The 19,232-nt window shown below is 44.4% G+C and overlaps 1 protein-coding gene across 2 annotated transcripts in view; it reads right to left on the reverse strand.

Annotated features, from left to right (window-relative positions):
* The window catches only part of NLK (nemo like kinase), a 321,229-nt gene that overhangs the window by 168,957 nt on the left and 133,040 nt on the right, over window positions 1-19,232 (reverse strand). For both annotated transcript variants that reach the window (XM_077480512.1, XM_077480513.1), the window contains exon 2: window positions 15,498-15,627. In XM_077480512.1, the coding sequence (XP_077336638.1) occupies window positions 15,498-15,627 (130 nt within the window). The remainder of the gene's footprint in view (window positions 1-15,497; window positions 15,628-19,232) is intronic.

Raw genomic sequence — 19,232 nt, forward strand, 5'->3', positions numbered from 1 at the left:
TTCTTGCATTCCCGCTAGCAATTTTTTTACACTATAGTACCACTCTATATTACTGCATGCTTATTAATGAATTGACCCTGAAGTATTTTAACCACTTCAGTACCAGGCGCTTTTGTCCCTTCCAGCCCAAGCCAATTTTTAGCTGTCGCACTTTGAATGACAGTTGTGCGGTCATGCTACACTGTACCCAAACAAATTTTTTTATCATTTTGTTGCCACAAATAGAGCCTTCTTTTGGTGGTATTTGATCACTGCTGGCATTTTTATTTGCACAACAAATAAAAAAAGACCGAAAATTTGAAGAGAAAAAAAAACCTTTTCTTTGTTTCTGTTATAAAATTTTGTAAATAAGTAAGTTTTCTCCTTTACTGACTGGCACTGATTAGGTTGCACTAATGGGCACTGATAAGATGGCACCAATAAGTTGGCACTGGTATGCAGCACTGATGGGCCCTGATAGGCAGCACTGACTGACAAGATGTGTGGGCACTGGTATTATTTGGGCACTTACTGGCATCCCTGGCCATCCATCTGTTGTGGGTATTGGTGTCTCTGGAGGTTAAGTGTGGGCATCCGTGGGGGGGGCTGCGCTGATAAACAATCACAACCCCCCCCGGAGAGCTGCCGATCGGCTCTCCTCGCATGTGTCAGGCGCGAATGAGGAAAAGCCAATCAATGGCCCTTCCTGTTTACATCGTGATCAGCTGTGATTGGACATGGCTGACCACGTGGTAAAGAGGCTCTTTAACAAGATCGGTGTACCATTTTTTTCCAGACTGACACACCACAGATCGCTGCGATGCGCACCCCCCATGGGCACACGTCGGCTGTTATCCTACCGGACGTCATGACTTCCAGTCAGCATAACTGAACCACCGCCTGGCTGTCCTTCTGTTATAGGCCAGGCAGGAAGTGGTTAAAGAATGTTCTTTTTCTCTGAAAATCACTGACTAAAATACCAAAGATTCCAGTGAATCAGTACTTTTTATTGCCATATTGTTTGATGACCTAATGTTCAGATGTTGTAAATCTTTCAAATTAAAAAAGTTAGAATCTTGATCTTTATTCTAAATAAATATTGCGATTCTCTTTTTTTCCAGAATCGTGCAGCTCTAATTTACATCAACATAAAATTGACTTTAAATATATCAATCTACAGTACATAATCCCAAAAGTTTCAGAGAAACTGGAGAAATCTCTGTGCGCAAGGGACAAAAGCCAAAACATAATATTGGATGCCTGTGATTTTTGGCCCCTTAGACGGCACTGCATTAAAAACAGGCATGATTCTGATGGACATGACTGCACAGGCACACAAATTCTTCCAAAAATGACAGTCTTCAAAAACAGTTCGCTGTGCCATCTAAAAATGAAAGGTAAAGCAGCTTCATCTTCCAAAGAAGAAGCCATATCTGAATTCAGTCATTTAAATTGGTCCGCTACAAAGTGGAAAACTGTTCTGTGGACACAAATGGAAATATGACAATCTTTTTGGCAACCATAGACGCGGTGTCCTCCAGACTAAAAAGAGGAGAGGGACCTTCTGGCTTATCAGCACTCAGTTCAAAAGCCTGCATCTCTGATGGTATGGTGGTGCATTAGTGTGTATGGAATGGGCAGTTTGCACATACAGTATATCCATGTTTTAGAGCAGCACAAGCTCCCAATTCAAAAAATGTCTTTTTCAGGGAAGGCCTTTCATATTTCAGCAGGACAATGATGAACTGCATCTAACAACAGTATAGCTCTGCTAAAAATAAAAAATAAAATAAAAAAATATTATATATATATATATATATATATATATATATATATATATATATACACACACATACACATATATATATCATTTTTGGGGGTTCTACATAATTTTATAGCAAAAAATAATGATTTTAACTTGAAACCAACAAGTGTCAGAAAAAAAATGTAGTCTTTAGGTGGTTAAACTTCCCTCATTTACAGACCAAAGTTAATTTATTTGATCTAAAGAACAAACCGTTGTTAGCTCAGCAGCTGAGGAATGTTGTGAAACTTGTCAGACTGCCTGTTTTTTTTTGGGGGGGGTTTTGACAGCTGTCGGCTTGAGCAGAGAACTCTGCATAGAATCAGCAAAATGCTTTGTTAAAAGAGAAGTATGGCTCCCCCTCCCCATTTATACTTACCTGCTGCATCTGTTCCCCGTCGCCTCTGCACTGAGAACAGAGCCATCGAACACCGCTGATGGCTCAATTCTCACAGCTCCCCGAGAGGAGAGCTGCTGACTGTCAATCAGCAGCTCTCCTCTCTTTTCCTCCACGCTCACTGAGCTGTGGAGGGGTGGGAAGCGGCTGTCTCAGTGGCTGCCTGAGAGGCTGAAACAGGTATCAAATGTCCAGGCACCTTGCGCATCCCGAAAACCATTGTAGTGATGACACAGTGTCTGGACTGCTTTCAGTGACATCAGCAGAGAGCGGACTTCAGGCCGCTTTCGGCTGAAAACGGGTCAACAAAACGAACTGCACTCCTGTGATTGGTCACAGTGATTTGTACCACATGGTACAAATAGGGCCAATCACAGCCCATCTGCACCATGTGATTACCTTTTGCCAATAACAGCTAATCACAAGACACTGAATGAATCAGTACTACATCTAAATAGTGGGAAAATATCCTCGGGACAGACAGTAAGGATGGGAACTGTGATCATAATGGGGGATTTTAATTATACAGACAGACTGGGCAGAGGGAACCTGCTATTCTGGGACAGATGTCTGTGCATGAACGCAGTCAGCTGTGCCCAGGTTTGGACATTTGTCCTGGAACCCATAGCTAATTGCTCTGTGTGCTGCTACATGTGATTTAAATGGACTGAGTGGCCAATGCTAATGGTATTCCTGCAGCAAGAATGCACTGATTTTTGTGGCAGGAATCCAGAAGCCGTGTGAAAGGGGTCCAAAGGTATAGTTTTTACTGCAGCTGTAATGTAATGTAAGGACGGCCATAGACAGAGTGGCTTGTGGTTGCAGGAAAGAAAAATACTGTCTGTTGATGGGGGAGTCCCTCCCGCAGAGCCACTGTCTTCTCCCGGCAGGGTGACTGGGGAGCCATCCCCGCCAGAAATGCACAGCGATTACTGCAAGCGGCTATAAACAGCCACTAGCAATAATCAAATGTAAAATCGGACAGGCTGGTTGTACCCAAGTTGAACAATTAACTTGGGTACATTCAGACTGCCCATCCATGGTTTGAATATTGGCCACCCGGCTTAAGTATGCATATTGCCATTCACAGAACACACTGATAATACAAGACATTCGATAATTGGACAAGGGAGGGGTGGTGATGTTATGATCTCCACCTAGTACAATCAGAGAACTCCTTGTATTCAGCAAGGAAATTATACAGCATTCAGTGAATGGCAATAGTGCTGAGCAAATGGCTTCCTGTGATTACTATGCAAAAGGGAAGCTGCTTGGCACGTAAACCAGAAGATCACTGCCATCGCTTTAGCAGAACCAATGACTACATTGATTTGCAGCTTCCACAGCAATTACTCAGATGTGAGAAATACATACCGTACTTACATTGGTCCTTATACCTAGAATCCAGCTTTACCCACTGGCCAACCACCCTATAGCAGTTTTACTCCTATGCAGCTGTATGCAGGATCACGTGTGTATGTATATATTATATTATATTATATATATATATATATATATATATATATATATACACATATACATATATACACACAACCACACGATCCCGCACTTCTAGGTAGTTGGCGTGATGTCCGTCAGCACCCACCGATCATTCAGTACACAGGCAAAACAGCAGTCTGCCTACGTAAAACAAGGCAGATTGATGTTCTGTCAGTATTGAAGGCATGGATCCTGTGTTCTTGCAAAGCAGGGACATGGATCCATGCCTTCACCTAGTAAAAGCACCTCCCACACAGTGCACAAACACTGGCTAGGCACACCGTTAACCCTTTGATCGCCCCTGATGTTAACCCCTTCCCAGCCAGTGTCATTAATACAGTGACAGTGCATATTTTTAGCACTGATCACTAGGGGTGCAACGGGTCGTCACCGATCTGTGATCCGAACGGGTCACCCCGTTCAGATCGGCACACGCCGTGCTCCACGGTCTCGGCCTTAGGAAAGGGCGCGGCTTGGGCCTAGTTCCGATGGCCAAAACCCTGCAATACCCAGCCATACCCTGCAATACTTGGTAATACCCAGCCATACCCTGCAATACTTGGTAATACCCAGCCATACCCTGCAATACTTGGCGATACCCAGCCATACCCTGCAATACTTGGCGATACCCAGCCATACCCTGCAATACTTGGCGATACCCAGCCATACCCTGCAATACTTGGCGATACCCAGCCATACTCGGCGATACCCAGCCATACTCGGCGATACCCAGCCATACTCGGCGATACCCAGCCAATATTACAGTGGGGACTATATGGTGGTGGAATTTTCACAAGTTTTTGCAAATTCAATTATTATTTGCTGATCCGAAAAATGATCCGATCCGTGACTCTGATCCGAGGAACGATCCGATCCGTGAGTTTTTTGATCCGTTGCACCCCTACTGATCACTGTATTGGTGTAACTGGTTCCCAGTTTTTTTTTTGTTTATAGCGCAAAAAGAAACAAAAACAAAAAACCGCAGAGGTGATCAAATACCACCCAAAGGAAAGCTATTTGTGGGGGGGGACAACATACATTTTATTTGTGTACAGACGCAATTGTCAGGTAGCGCACAAAATGGCCTGGTCATGAAGGGGGGTAAATCTTCTGGAGCTGAAGTGGTTAATGGACAAGAAAACACTAGTACTAGTTACCTGAATGTTAACATTTCAAAAGGAAGGAACTGGAAAGTAGGAAAGCATGGATAGTGAACAGAATTCCTTTAGAGGATGCAACACATTTTTAAACAGGGCATGGCTTCTCTAATAACTAGTAAGCTTGCAAAGTTGTGTGTAAAGGATGGTAAAATAGACAAATGCGTATAATTGTGGGTGAAAGTCTGCTTTAACAGAAGTGGTGACAAGACTGCCACATCATGAAACTGGAAAGAGTGGAAAACAAAACAGCTGAAGCAATACCTAATCCTCTGAAAGCTTCTCACCAATGACGTATGAATGTACGCTAGAACAACATATTTTAGGTCATCAATATTTAAGCCAGTGGAGTCGCAGTATTTTAGTTTATACTCCTAAAATTAATGGATAAGGTGTAAATGCAACAATTTTAATGCAAATCAAAGCCCAGCTGCTGCTAGTCAATAATACAAAGCAAACACTGCAAGCCTGGGAACCTTGTAGATGGGAAAACAGGAATCAGGAGACTGAGCTGATTTGAAAACAAATGAATAAAAAATTAGTGCAACAGAAATACAATTGTGTGGACTGTGTTTTCCAGGCTTCCAGGATAAGCCTGCCCAGGATGTAATGTAAATAAGGATACTAATAAAAGAATACAAGAACTCACTGCCATCTATGTTCTAAGAAATCACAACAGACAACAATATATTTACTAGATAAAATAGGATTTAAAAAGAAAAAACACACAAATGACTCTCCATACATGGGGTGTGGAAGGTTTAATCCTCACCCCACTAAACACCGGAGGAGGGTAAGAAAACAGAATTAGGCCTCATGCCCACTGCTGCTATGAAACTCACATTTAGGAGCCTTTGGCAGTTTTTTTTTTGCCAAAGCAACTGAACTGAACTCCATAAAAGGCCGTGTCCATGTACACATACTGTATGCCTTTACCAGAGTTTTAGAGCAGTAGAGTTTAAAGGCAGTCAAAGCTCCTCTTCTGAACGCAGAAGAAACGCACTCAGGATAGGCATAAAAAATATATATATATATTAAAAGACACCTAAACGCATCTGAACACTAGCATTTACGAATTTCAATGGCCAGAATAAATAAAAATTCTGGCCAATGAAATAAACACCTAAACACCAAATGCTGCTAAACTTTACTAAACTCACCTAAGCTGGTTTGAAAAAAAAAATGCAGCTTAGGCGAGTTTTTTTTTTTTTCCTCTTGTAATCGGCTTTTACAATAAACCAATGTGTATGAGGACTTATGCTCTATAGAGAAGTTACCCATGTTAGTGACTATATCTGCCAGCTATTGTGTTACAAGGCTTCTGAATGTCAGTTCAAAGCAACCAAGTGAACCCTTCTGTCATGAAAGCTAAAAAGTTGTTTGGTTGAATGACTGATTCTTTAAGCGAATAATAAAACTGCAGCATAATTTCTTGTGCCAGTAGCTGGAAGTTTTTACTAGAGGTGTACCGAATGGAAATTTTGGTGGCAAAAAACAAAAATTATTATTATTTTTTTTTTAATATTATATTTTTATATATAATTGTATTATATTCAACTCTTTAAACAATTCCCGGCCATCATTTTGCTATATGGCAGGCAGGAAGTGGTTGCGTTATCCTAACTGGGAGGCATATGACATCTAGCAGGATAAGCTGCTAGTGTGCACCCGTGGGGTCGTACGGCGATCGGGGACAGCGGGGGACCCATCACAGTAAACAGTCAATGAAATTGGCTGTGTACCACATGATCAGCTGAGTCCAATCACAACCAGTCACTTTCGTCAGCAGTAGAGAAGCGCGCCTGATGCGTACACCGCAGTGATTGGGGATGGCGCCTGTCTCTCAGACATAGCCCATCCCCAATCAGGAAAAAAAAACACTAAAATTGGCTATTTACCATGTGATCGGCTGTGTCAAATCACACCCAGCCACAAATGTAAACAAGACATTTGAGAGAGCAGGAGATGAGCGAGTTGATTACTGTGAGCGTTTTACACCTTACTGTGCACCACGCGGGCCAACTCTCCACAATAATGAGAACCTGTTACCATAGTACTGTCACACAGCCCATCTGGATCTGTCACACAGGCCCTCCATCAGTGACCTTTTAGTACCACCAGGAGTACCACCACACAGGCCCGCCATCAGTAATGCCATTAATACCGTCACCCATGCCCGCCATCAGTGACCTGTCAGTACCACCAGCAGTACCGTCACACAGGCCCGCCATCACGTACCGTTATCATGGCCAAAAGTTTTCACAGCCGAGGCGGCATATACCATGCTTACCATGTCGAATGATGAGAGCAGCGGGGAGTTCCCATCATCCGATTCCAGTTCGGAATACGAGCAAGTGGGGGATAGTGGATCTGAGTCAGTGGAGGAAACTGTCCCTCCTAAAAGAATAAGGAGATCAGGCCCAAGATCAGAAGACCTGCCTACCACCAGCAGTGCCAGACCCCAGGAAGAGGAGCCTAGTGCCAGTTCTGGAATTACACACCCAACCCAAAGAATTCAGGCCCAGTCCTACCTTCCTGATGCCCTGGCAAACCCCTTATGGTTGGCTGCCAGATCAGGGTCCACTATAAACCCCCCTTTCACTGCACAGCTAGATGTGCAGCCAAAAACGACAACATTTTTCCCAATTGGATTATTTCTGTTTATCCCCGAATATTTGCTGCAAGATATGTTGGACCAAACAAACCTCTATGCAGAGCAATTTATTGCCTCCAACCCCAATTCATTCTACGCCCGTATGTTCCATTGGCGACGTCTCACACTAGAAGAGTTCAAATTGTTTTTAGGCCTTACATTTAATATGGGGTTTACAAAGAACAACAAACCTACATGACTGCTGGTCCACCAACTCCTATGTCAATATAGTCTGCTGTCATGTCCAGGACACGCTATGACATGATTACCGTATGCTTTTCCTACATTTTAATGATAACTTGCAGTGCCCTCCCTGAGATCATCCCTCCCAACCATTACAAATTGCACAAAATACGCCCCCTACTAAATTTTTTGCCAGAGATTTACTGAAGTGTTTGTCCCAGACCAAAATATTTGTGTGGAGGCATCCCTTATCCACTTTTCTGGCCAGCTGCACTTCAAACAGTATAATCCCAGTAAGAGAACCAAGTACGGGTTAAAACGAAACAAACTTTGTGATAGAGCCACTGGATACATGTATACCTTCCGCATTTATGAGGGCAAAGAATCCCAGCTCCAGCCACACCCCCCCCCCCAAGTGCCCCACATACATCGGAACCAGTGGGAAAATTGTGCAGAAGCTGGCATACCCCCTGTTCAAAAAAGGATATAATTTGCATGTGGACATTATTATACCAGCTTGCCCCTTTTTCACCACGTGTACTGTAAAAAAAAAAAAAAAACATGGCCTGCGGTACCTTCAAAAAATAAATAAATAAAAACAGGAAGGGCTTCCCACAAAATTAAGAAAAGCTACAAAAGGGGAATCTGCATTTATGAGAAATCAGGAAGTGTTGGCCATGAAGTGGAGGGACAAGAAAGATGTTCACATCCTCTCTACCATGCACAATGACACATAGTTACATAGTTAGTCAGGTTGAAAAAAAGACAACTAGTTCAACCACAAAAAAATAAATAATAATAATAATAATATCATACAATCCCATATACCCAATTCTATACCCACAGTTGATCCAGAGGAAGGCAAAAAAAAAACAGCAGAGCATGATCCAATTTGCTAAAGCAGGGGAAAAAATTCCTTCCTGATCCCCCAAGAGGCAATCGGATTTTCCCCGGATCAACTTTACCTATGAATGTTAGTATCCAGTTACATTATGTACACTTAGGAAATAATCAAGGCCCTTCTTAAAGCAATCTACTGAGCTGGCCAGAACTACATCTGCAGGGAGTCTAATCCACATTTCCACAGCTCTTACTGTGAAGAAACCTTTCCGTATTTGGAGATGAAATCTCTTTTCCGCTAGACGTAAAGAGTGCCCCCTTGTCCTCTTTGTTAACTGTAAAGTGAATAACTTAACACTAAGTTCACTACATGGACTCCTTATATATTTTTACATGTTGATCATATCCCCCCTTAATCTCCTCTTATCAAGAGTGAATAAATTCAGTTCCTCTAATCTTTTCTCATAGCTGAGCTCCTCCATGCCTCTTATCAGTTTGGTTGCCCTTCTCTGCACTTTCTCTAGTTCTCCAATATCCTTTTTTGAGAACTGGTGCCCAAAACTGAACTGCATATTCCAGATGAGGTCTTACTAATGATTTGAACAGGGGCAAAATGATATCTCTCTCTGGAGTCCATACCTCTCTTAATACAAGAAAGAACTTTGCTCGCTTTGGAAACCGCAGCTTGGCATTGCATGCTACTGTTGAGCTTATGATCTACCAAAACGCCCAGATCCTTCTCCACTATGGATCCCCCCAGTTGTACTCCCCCTAAGATGTATGATGCATGCATATTCTTAGCCCCCAAGTGTATAACTTTATATTTCTCAACATTAAACCTCATCTGCCACATAGTCGCCCCAATTAGACAGAGCATTGAGGTCGGCTTCTAAATTGGAGACATCCTGTAAGGACGTTATTCCACTGCATAGCTTGGTGTCATCTGCTGTATTACTTTTGATCCCAGACCCAATATCATTTATAAAGGTATTAAAAAGTAAGGGTCCCAACACTGAAACTTGGGGCCTTAGACCTTAGACCATTCAGAGTAAGAATCATTAACCACTACTCTCTGAATTCTGTCTTTTAGCCAGTTTTCTATCCATTTACAAACTGATATTCCAAACCAGTAGACTTTACCTTACACATGAGCCGTGTGTGGGGAACTGTATTGAAAGCCTTGGTGGAGAGTCCCATGTAAATAAAGCCTTAATATGACAAGTTTGAGTTTAAAAAAAAAAAAAAATTATAAAAAAAAGACAATTGTCTTAATTTTCCCAAAAGAATTGTGGGGAAAAAAACACAACCTCAAAAAACTCACAAGCCCCCTAGGCACCCTTTCACACAGATTTTTCGGCCGCTATTTCAGGGAATGCCTGTGTAAATTTGAGGTCTATTGACCTCAATTCGCGTTAAAGTCGGAACAAAGTAGTACTGGGACTAATTTGAAGTCAGTGTGACTGAAGTCGCACAGATATGAATGGTTATTATTGGGAATCATGGGATACGACTTGTCATGCGACTGATGTCCAAAGTCACAGGAAAAGTCGCACAAGTGTGAAAGGGGCCTAACTAAATACCTTGGACTACCTACTTTCCAACAAAGGGGTCATTTGGGGAGCATTTGTACTTCCCTGGCTCGTTAGCGTCTCAAGAAATGAGATAGGCCCATCAGTATATCGGATGTGATCAGTTTTCAATGATTGGCACCATAGCTTGTAAATTCCAACTCTCACACAGACTAAATATTATTTAGTAAATAATATACACTAATTTGGGCTATTTTTACCAAAGATATGTAGCAGTATAAATTTTGGCCCAAATGAAGAAAAATTACTTATTTGCAAAATTTTTCAATAGAAACTAAAATGTCAAAATTTTCACAAAAAAATAAAAAACCCAGTGGTGATTAAATACTACCAAAAGAAAGCTCTATTTGTGTGAAAAAAAAGTTATAAAAAAATTTTTGTTTGGGTACAGTGTTGCATGACAGAGTAATTGTTATGCAAAGTGTGGTGAGAGCGCTGAAAGCTGAAAATTGGTTTGGGCAGGAAGGGGTATAAGTGCCCTGCATTGAAGTGGGTAATATAATCAATTTAAATTAATATGAATTGATTGTTGGCCATTATTGCCACCTTTAGTGCAAGAAAAGCTAAAAAAATAAAAAATAAATGCAATCTCTGACCATCTCTTGTATTATGTCTGCAATCTCTTACTTAAAGCGGGGTTCCACCCTAAAGTGGAACTTCCGCTGATCGGAACCCTCCCCCCCTCCGGTGTCACAATTGGCACCTTTCAGGGGGGAGGGGGGTGGAGATACCTGTCAAAGACAGGTATTTACACCCACTTCCAGGCATAGACTCCCGTGGGAGTCTATGTCATTTCCTGTCCTGCCGCGCTGTCTGCTGGGACACACACGGGTCCCAGTGACAGCGCGGACAATTCCTATTGCGCTGCGCGACTCGCGCATGCGCAGTAGGGAACCGGGAAGTGAAGCCGATTCGCTTCACTTCCTGATTCCCTCACCTAGAATGGTGGCGGCAGCAGCCGAGAGCCGAGCAATCGATCGGCCTCGGCATCGCTGGACCCCGGGACAGGTGAGTGTCCATTTATTAAAAGTCAGCAGCTGTAGTATTTATAGCTGCTGGCTTTTAATATTTTTTTTGTAGGTGGAATCCCTCTTTAAAGAGGAGATCCGTCCATCCCTACAAAAATTAAAAGGCAGCAGCTACACATAGTGCAGCGGCTGACTTAATAGGACACTTACCTGTCCTGGAGTCCAGCAATATTGGAACTGCAGCTGCTGCTTCCATCAGCTGCCGGGTGCTGCCGCCGCGATTTTAGGTCCAAGGGGACCGAGCAGTGTAGCATTACAGCTTCACGTTGGGTTACTATTGCGCATGCGTGAGGCACCGCTGCGCTCTTCTACTTCCTGGCGGTGGGGAGGGAGGAGTAAGGAGGAGGGAGACGAGCTGTGACGTAATTCGCAGTGGCCCAGACATCTGTCAAAGACCAGTATCTGCTCCCCCCTCCCCCCGAAAGGTGCCAAATGTGGCACCAGAGGGGAGGGGGGGGGGGGGACAAATGAACGGAAGTTCTACTTTTGGGTGGAACTCCGCTTTAAACACACTAATAATATTAGCAAAATTTCTATTTGGCACACCTCTAGCAGACATGATACAAGAGATCAATGTAGCATCGCCAGTGCCCGGATCACACAGAGCTGCGATTTCTCGCTGTCTCATGAGGGAGAAGGAGAGGGAGGAGGAGGAGAGGACAACATCCCCCTAATGTGTGGCACCCGGGGCGGACAGCTCCCTTTTCGGTGCCATTATTGGCACCTTTTCTTCTTTCGGCCGATGACAAAAAAAACTAGTTTTTGGCCAATATGTTTTGGCGGCCGAAATTTCGGTGCACCTCTAGTTTTTACAGAAGGCTGCCATGAGATCAAACTCAATAGAAAAGCGTATTGATATTCGCAAATATAGTAGACAAGCATTAAAGGATAAGTTCACCTTTTCAGGATAAATGTCACTTTTCATAATAAATAGAAGCATTTTCTGCCCAAGCCATCCCAATGTGCTTATCTCACTTACCTAGTCCATGACAGCTTTAAATCTATACCTCTCAGTCAAAATGCATCTGAACCCATCACTTCCTGTAACAATGCCCAAAACGTCATATTCATCCATTATGCACTGCCCTACTGCTTCACAGAACAGGGCGTGTTTACAACTCCACCCTCATCGCTATACCACCTATTTTCACCCACTTTCCTACTTCTTCATTTAAGGTGGTCATAGACTGTACAATCTCCCTTAAACTAGTAAAGGGGTCTGTAATTTGGTAACAATTGAAAGGATTGTTCAGGTGGATCCTCCTATTACAGTTTTGGTAAATGTAAAAGGAAATTGTACAGTTTGTACAATCAGATCGCCAAGTGTATGGCCATCTTTATACAAGAACATGGGAGGGAGTTGTCAGAGATGCTCAGCTGTCATCGTTCTTGTGTAAAACACACCAATTGCACTTTCAGGCCCCATTTACATAGTGGGAGCGTGCGTTTTTTGGCATGTCATTCCAATGACATGCAACCAGTGCCGAAAAGTAGCTCATGGGGCATTTTGGTGTGTTGACGTTTGCAGTCAAGAGATATCAGCATGGCCTCAAACAGCTCAAATTTTGGATGATTCACAGGAATTGGCTGTAGTTCAAACCATGTATGCCCAGCTTCACAGTTGCCTAGCTGTTCTCAAGAGGTTACATACTTTGCAAAAAACTCCAAATCCAACCAAAGTTTATGCAACACATGTACGAGCGAAAATTCACCATTCACTTTGTTACAGCAGAGGCAAAAGGTTGCTTAAATGGCTCCAATGCCAAAATTAAACTAGAAAGAAAAGAGTTTCCATCCCATAGAGGCTCTCTAGTGAGATATTAAGAACCTAATTTCATAATTAGCAGCCAACCAATGTATACATACACAAAGTTTTGCCTGCTAAAGTATGTTTGTCCATCCATTTATGAATTTGCACAGCACTGCCATGTTTTCTGTTACAGTTATAGACTGCAGAAGAATACAGCTGGGTTCTTTCCTCAGTCCAACTTGCTAAGAAGACAGATAAAGTGCAGCAGACTGAATAGTAGAGGTGCAACGGATCGTCACCGATCCATGATCCGAACAGGTCACCCTGTTCGGATCGGCCACGCCGCGATCCGCGGAGCACTCGGTCTTAGGAAAGGCTGCGGCTTCAGCCTAGCTCCGGAGCGGCAGCCATCTTTGTACACCCAGGCCATTTACAATGTGATCGCTCCGTCAAATGATGAAGAGATCACTTGTAAACAAACCAGCATCATGTCATGACGCCGATTCCTCTCTCCCCTCTGTGTACTGATTGGTACAGTGGAGAGGAGAGATCGGATGGTAGCAGCGCTGTAGGCTGGATCTGTAGTGCCCACAGCGCTGCTGTTACAATTTCAGTCACAGCAATCCCTCCATACTCTGCCAATACCTTGCAATACCCAGCCATGCTCAGCCTATGTTACAGTGGGGGAGATGACGTGGATATTACAGTGGGGACTATATGGTGGCGGAATTTTCACATTTTTTTGCAAATTCAATTATTATTTGCTGATCCGAAAAATGACCCAATCTGTGACTCTGATCCGAGGAACGATCCGATCCGTGAGTTTTATGATCCGTTGCAACCCTACTGAATAGGTTATCACTCTACTCTCGCCTACTATGAGCCCCTGTTCACACCAGTACGACTTAACATTAAATTTTAATTTTAAATAGCATGACAAGTCGCACCCCATTGCTGACAATGGAACCATTCATACTGCAGTAACTCGTGACACAGCGATTATGAAAAAGGTTCCTGCACTACTCTTGATTTCATTGTGGCTTGCATAGACTTCTGTTGTATTAAGTCTTAAGCTGCAATGAAATTGGCAGTGCAAATGACACTGATGTGCAGCTTTGCAATCTCACTGAAGTAGCACAATTTCAAAGCTGCACCGGTCTGAAAGGGGGCTTAGGGGGCTTATTATGTTCCTTGTCAGCATATTTGCATACAGCACTTCTGCTTCCAGTCCTTTATAAGGGATTACAAGAGGCTTATAGAAAATCTAATTCTGGTTGAATTTTCAAACAAAATGTATTGCGTGTCTATTTAAAACAGATCTATATTGGCAAGTTGAATTAAAGTGGATATAAAGGCTAAACATTTTTATTTATTTTTTTAACTTAAGGTGGAGGCAGCAGCCTCATTTCTAAATTACTTCTATAGCGCTGATCTGTAAGGATATATATGCCTCCTGCATGTATCTCTACACGTCAAATATCACCCCTTTAGCTGTTTGGAGCCCTGCAATACTCCGGATTCTGTGTGCGGGTCTGTTGTGTAGGGCTTGGTGGGTGGAGTCGTGATGTCAGACTCCTCACCCACCTCTACGCTTCCCTTGGCCAGGCATTGATATTTCTTACACTGAACGTCTGCTGGCCTCGTGGATTATGCCCCAGGATAACCAACATCCAGTCAAAACCCAGGAAAGTCACCACATAATGCTCAGGTGTGGAGCAGCCAATCCTGGGAGAGCTGGGATGTGAAATACACAGAAGCCTCTCACACTCATGCATGAAATAGGTAAATCAACTGCCACTCACAGCAAGGGGGGATAAAAGAAACCTATTTCTCTGTGTCAGTTTTTATCTTACTGAAAAATGATAAGAGGATTGCTCAGAGCTGGATAAACTCTTTTCGGGGAGACTGGGCACAGATGAATGACATCCTCAGATAGGAGTCTTAATTAAAAATAAAAAAACTATTTTGGGGTTTACATCCACTTTAAGGAATTCTCTGCATTATGGTACAAAAAAAAAAAAAAAGTTTAGCTAGCAGTATGACTCTTCAACCATTGGCTCCTGCTGCTGTCAGCCAAACCATGTGACAAAGGGAGTGGCGGGCTAAAGCCAAGATGCGCTATTTGTGTCTATAGGAGTGGTTTTGTGTGGTGGCACACCAAGAACAGAAGGAGCCAGGAGCACTGGTGGCCCGTTACCTTGGCTGGGCTGGCAATGCACGAAAACTTAAAAAATTTATATATATTATATATAATGCGCAATTGTCCTGACACAACTCACAGTAGTGAACTTACATGCGCTGGGATGCAATGAAAAGCATATATATCAGAGATGGGTTGGGTTAGGGTGTTGGGATGCCACTGAAAATGAATGGCACAGCACAGAAAAATGTGTGAATGGGGCCCAAGAGCAATTAAAAACCCCATTATAATTGTGGTGCATGCTATACAGTATTGCCGTTAGTTTCCACCTGCTATTTCAAATGCAGAACTTTACACTGCAAAATTGTTAAAACAGTAACACCTGTGATTTTTCCCAGTGATTGGAAACGGCAGACATCAAAAAAATTATACAGCCATCAATACTTCCAGCAAAAACTTGTGTCCATCTTTACTTACGTTGTCATGCTTAAAAAAACACAACATCTTCAATTCTCGGAAGACCCTTTTGCAAGAGACTAGATTCTGGAAGACGTTGGGCATCTTTTTGAGAGCAACTCTCTTTCCATCCCGTGGATCTGTTACTGACCTATAAAATGGAAAAATAAATCAATTAAGTATTCTGGAAGCTAATGATTGATGAAAATTAAGTAGCATATTCAAGACAGAATGAAAAAAAAATATCTATCACAGAGAAACGCAGACTAATACTTTGGGCAATTAATCAGTAATAGACCCCAGAAACTGGAGAGTAACTACTTGCAGTGTAGTCACACTTATGCTATTGGCCATGTTCCTAAGAGAGGGCTGGACTTTCAAAAACCAATGTGCAAAACTGTATGTGTACTAGATTTTGCATTAACATTAAAGTATAACTAAAGGCAAAAAAATGTTTACGTTTTGGATAGTCGGTTTTTATTGCCGTCTGTGTCTCCGTTAAGGAGATTCACCCTCTCCATTAGTCCCTTTTACCATCATCATTGAATGCAAAGAAAATCCCAAATTTTCAGGTGTCTCCAGAAAAGCAATAGGGGGGAAATATTCCAATGGGACACTACTTCTGGTGATATGGGGGTCGCCAAGGAATTAACAGAATTTTAAGGAATTTCCTCCAACTTCCTGTTTGGCTATGGGTGAAACCTCTGCAATGGGACACAGATGGGAAAAAAAAATAAAAAATCGTACAGGGGTTATAACCCTCCCTTTCTCTACTCAAAAAAAAAAGTTTTGTCTATAGTTCTACTTTAACCTTCATTCAACACAAGGACTATGGAGGCTCAGAATGTTAGATTGTTGTTATGTTGTGATTTTACAGACCCGGCTGTCATAATACAGCTGTGAACGTCACTTACTCTTACATGAAAAGAGAACAAAATGCACATGGTACTAAACATTAAAATACAACTAAAGGCAAAACTTTTCTGAAAAGTGAACGCAAAAAGAAGATCCCAAATTTTAGGTTGTCACCAGAAAAGTAAGCAAGGGGAAATCTTCCAATGGGGACACTAGTTATGACGACCTGGGGGGACCTATGTCCTAGGACATACAAGCTCACATGTTCTAGCACTCTGCTCTTTATGTTTGGTGTTTCAGTGCTGTGTGGTCAGAGGTTCTTAGGCTGATGTTCTGTCTGCCTCTCAGGAGCTGCGATGAGTTTCGGTGCCCCTGCTTCCCTATGCACTCATTGGCTGGAGGCAGGGGTTCGGGCGGGTGTGTTCTTTCACGCATCTGCGCCACACTGCCACATCCTGCACATGACCTAGTAGATCATAGGCTCAGCAATAGCATGCAATGCCAAGCTGCTGCTAACAAAGCAAACAGAATATTGTCATAGTTACATAGTTAGTAAGGTTGAATAAAGACACCAGTCCACCCAGTTCAACCTGACTGAGTGTCTACAATTGTCCCTATCCCTGTACATTGCACACTCACATCGGTTCCTACCTTCAAGGAGCCCACAATCCAAGGTCCCCATTCATATACTAGGGCCAATTTTTGGACAGAAGCCAATTAACCTACCAGCATGTCTTTGGAGTATGGGAGGAAACCGGAGTACCCGGAGGAAGCCCACACAGGCACAGGGAGAACATGCAAACTCCAGGTAGGTAGTGTTGTGGTTCGAATTTGAACCAGCGAACCTTCTTACTGCTAGGTGAGAGTGCTAACCACTACACCACTGTGCCACCCCAAGGGGGATTAATTCTAGAGATAAAACAATAAGGCCGCGTACACACGGGCGGACTGTTCGCCCAACCTTGTCCGCTGAACAGTGTTTGGGCGGACAGTCCGCTCGTGTGTGGGCTTTCAGCGGACAGTTTCAGCGGACAGTTTGACGGACAAAGTCTTTCGGAAATTCCGAAAAACTGTCCGCTGAAACTGTGTTTGAGCGGACAGTCCGCCCGTGTGTAGGCTACTTTCGAAATGAGCAAACTGTTCCCGCTCGGAGGGAAGTCTGCTCATTTCGAGGTAGGCGGGGCCCGCGACGGAGACGTCGCGGGCTCCGCCGCCTGGAATGGGCTTAAAGGGGAACCCCAACGCCGAAAAAAATCGGCGTGGGGGTTCCCCCAAAGTCCACAACAGACCCTTGTCCGAGCACGCTACCCGGCCGGCCAGGAAAGGGGGGCGAGCGAGCGCGCCCCCCCTCCTGAGCCGTACCAGGCGTGCCCTCAACATGGGGGGTGCCTTGGGGAAGGGGGGGCCGCGCGGCCCCCCCACCCCAAAGCACCTTGTCCCCATGTTGATGAGGACAAGGGCCTCTTCCCGACAACCCTGGCCGTTGGTTGTCGGGGTCTGCGGGCGGGGGGCTTATCGGAATCCGGGAGCCCCCTTTAAGAAGGGGGCCCCCGGATACCGGCCCCCCACCCTATGTGAATGAGTATGGGGTACAATGTACCCCTACCCATTCACCTGTGAAATAAAGTACAAAAAAAAACACAACACAGAGAAAAAATATTTTATTGCACAGCTCCGGGGGTCTTCTCGCCGGACTCCTCCGCTATCTTCGTGTAGCTCTTTTACTAGCGGAGGAGCCCGGCTTTCTTCCTCCCCACCGCCGGCCTCTTCTCCCGACTTCGGGGGTCTTGTCCCCCTCTTCGGTTCTTCTGCCGGGCCACCGCGCCTTCTTGTAGCTCTTTTACAGGCGGTGGCCCGGTCTTCTGTCGCCGCTGCCTTCCGTTCTTCTGTCGCCGCCTTCGGTTCTTCTGCCGGGCCACCGCGCCTTCTTGTAGCTCTTTTACAGGCGGTGGCCCGGTCTTCTGTCGCCGCTGTCGCTGTCGCCGTCGCCGCCTTCCGTTCTTCTTCTTCTTCTTCTTCTTCCCCAGGAGATGTTGACACGACGATCTCTCCGGCCGGAATGCCAGAGCCGCGCTGTGCGGTCACTTATATAGTGACAATGGGGCGTTGTCACATGGTATATGTCACATGGGTTGGTCACATGGGTTGATGTCACATGGGGACTATGACATCGTAAGGGGGCGGGGTCACCATGTGACCAACCCATGTGACATATACCATGTGACACCGCCCCATTGTCACTATATAAGTCCCCCTTCCCCAAGGCACCCCCCATGTTGAGGGCACGCGGCCTGGTACGGCTCAGAAGGGGGGGCGCGCTCGCTCGCCCCCCTTTCCTGGCCGGCCGGGTAGCGTGCTCGGACAAGGGTCTGTTGTGGACTTTGGGGGAACCCCCACGCCGATTTTTTTCGGCGTTGGGGTTCCCCTTTAAGTCCATTCCAGGCGGCGGAGCCCGCGACGTCTCCTTCGCGGGCCCCGCCTACCTGTACACGCGCTCGAAATGGGCGGATTTGCCTCCGCCTTACGTGGGCGAGTCCGTTCATTTCAAAAGTTGAGCGAACTGTTTGTCAAACAGTTCGCTGAAACAGTCCGCTCGTGTGTGGCCATGTCCGTCCATGCTAATTTTGAGCGGACTGTTTGCCGAAACTGTTTGACAAACAAAGTTGGGTGAACAGTCCGCCCGTGTGTACGCGGCCTAATTCTCCTGCTCTACAAGACTCTGGTCCGGCCCCACCTAGAGTATGCTGTCCAGATCTGGACACCAGTCCTCAGGAAGCGAGTACAAAGGGCAACAAAGCTAATAAAGGGTCTGGAAGGTATTAGGCACATAGGTTGAACTTGCCGGAATTGTGTCTTTTTTCAACCTCACCTATCTACGACACCCTCTGGGCATCATTTTGT

The sequence above is a fragment of the Lithobates pipiens genome, unplaced genomic scaffold (assembly GCF_037356315.1).
Source record: "Lithobates pipiens isolate NorthernLeopardFrog02 unplaced genomic scaffold, aLitPip1_a1.2 Scaffold_16, whole genome shotgun sequence".
Taxonomy (NCBI): domain Eukaryota; kingdom Metazoa; phylum Chordata; class Amphibia; order Anura; family Ranidae; genus Lithobates; species Lithobates pipiens.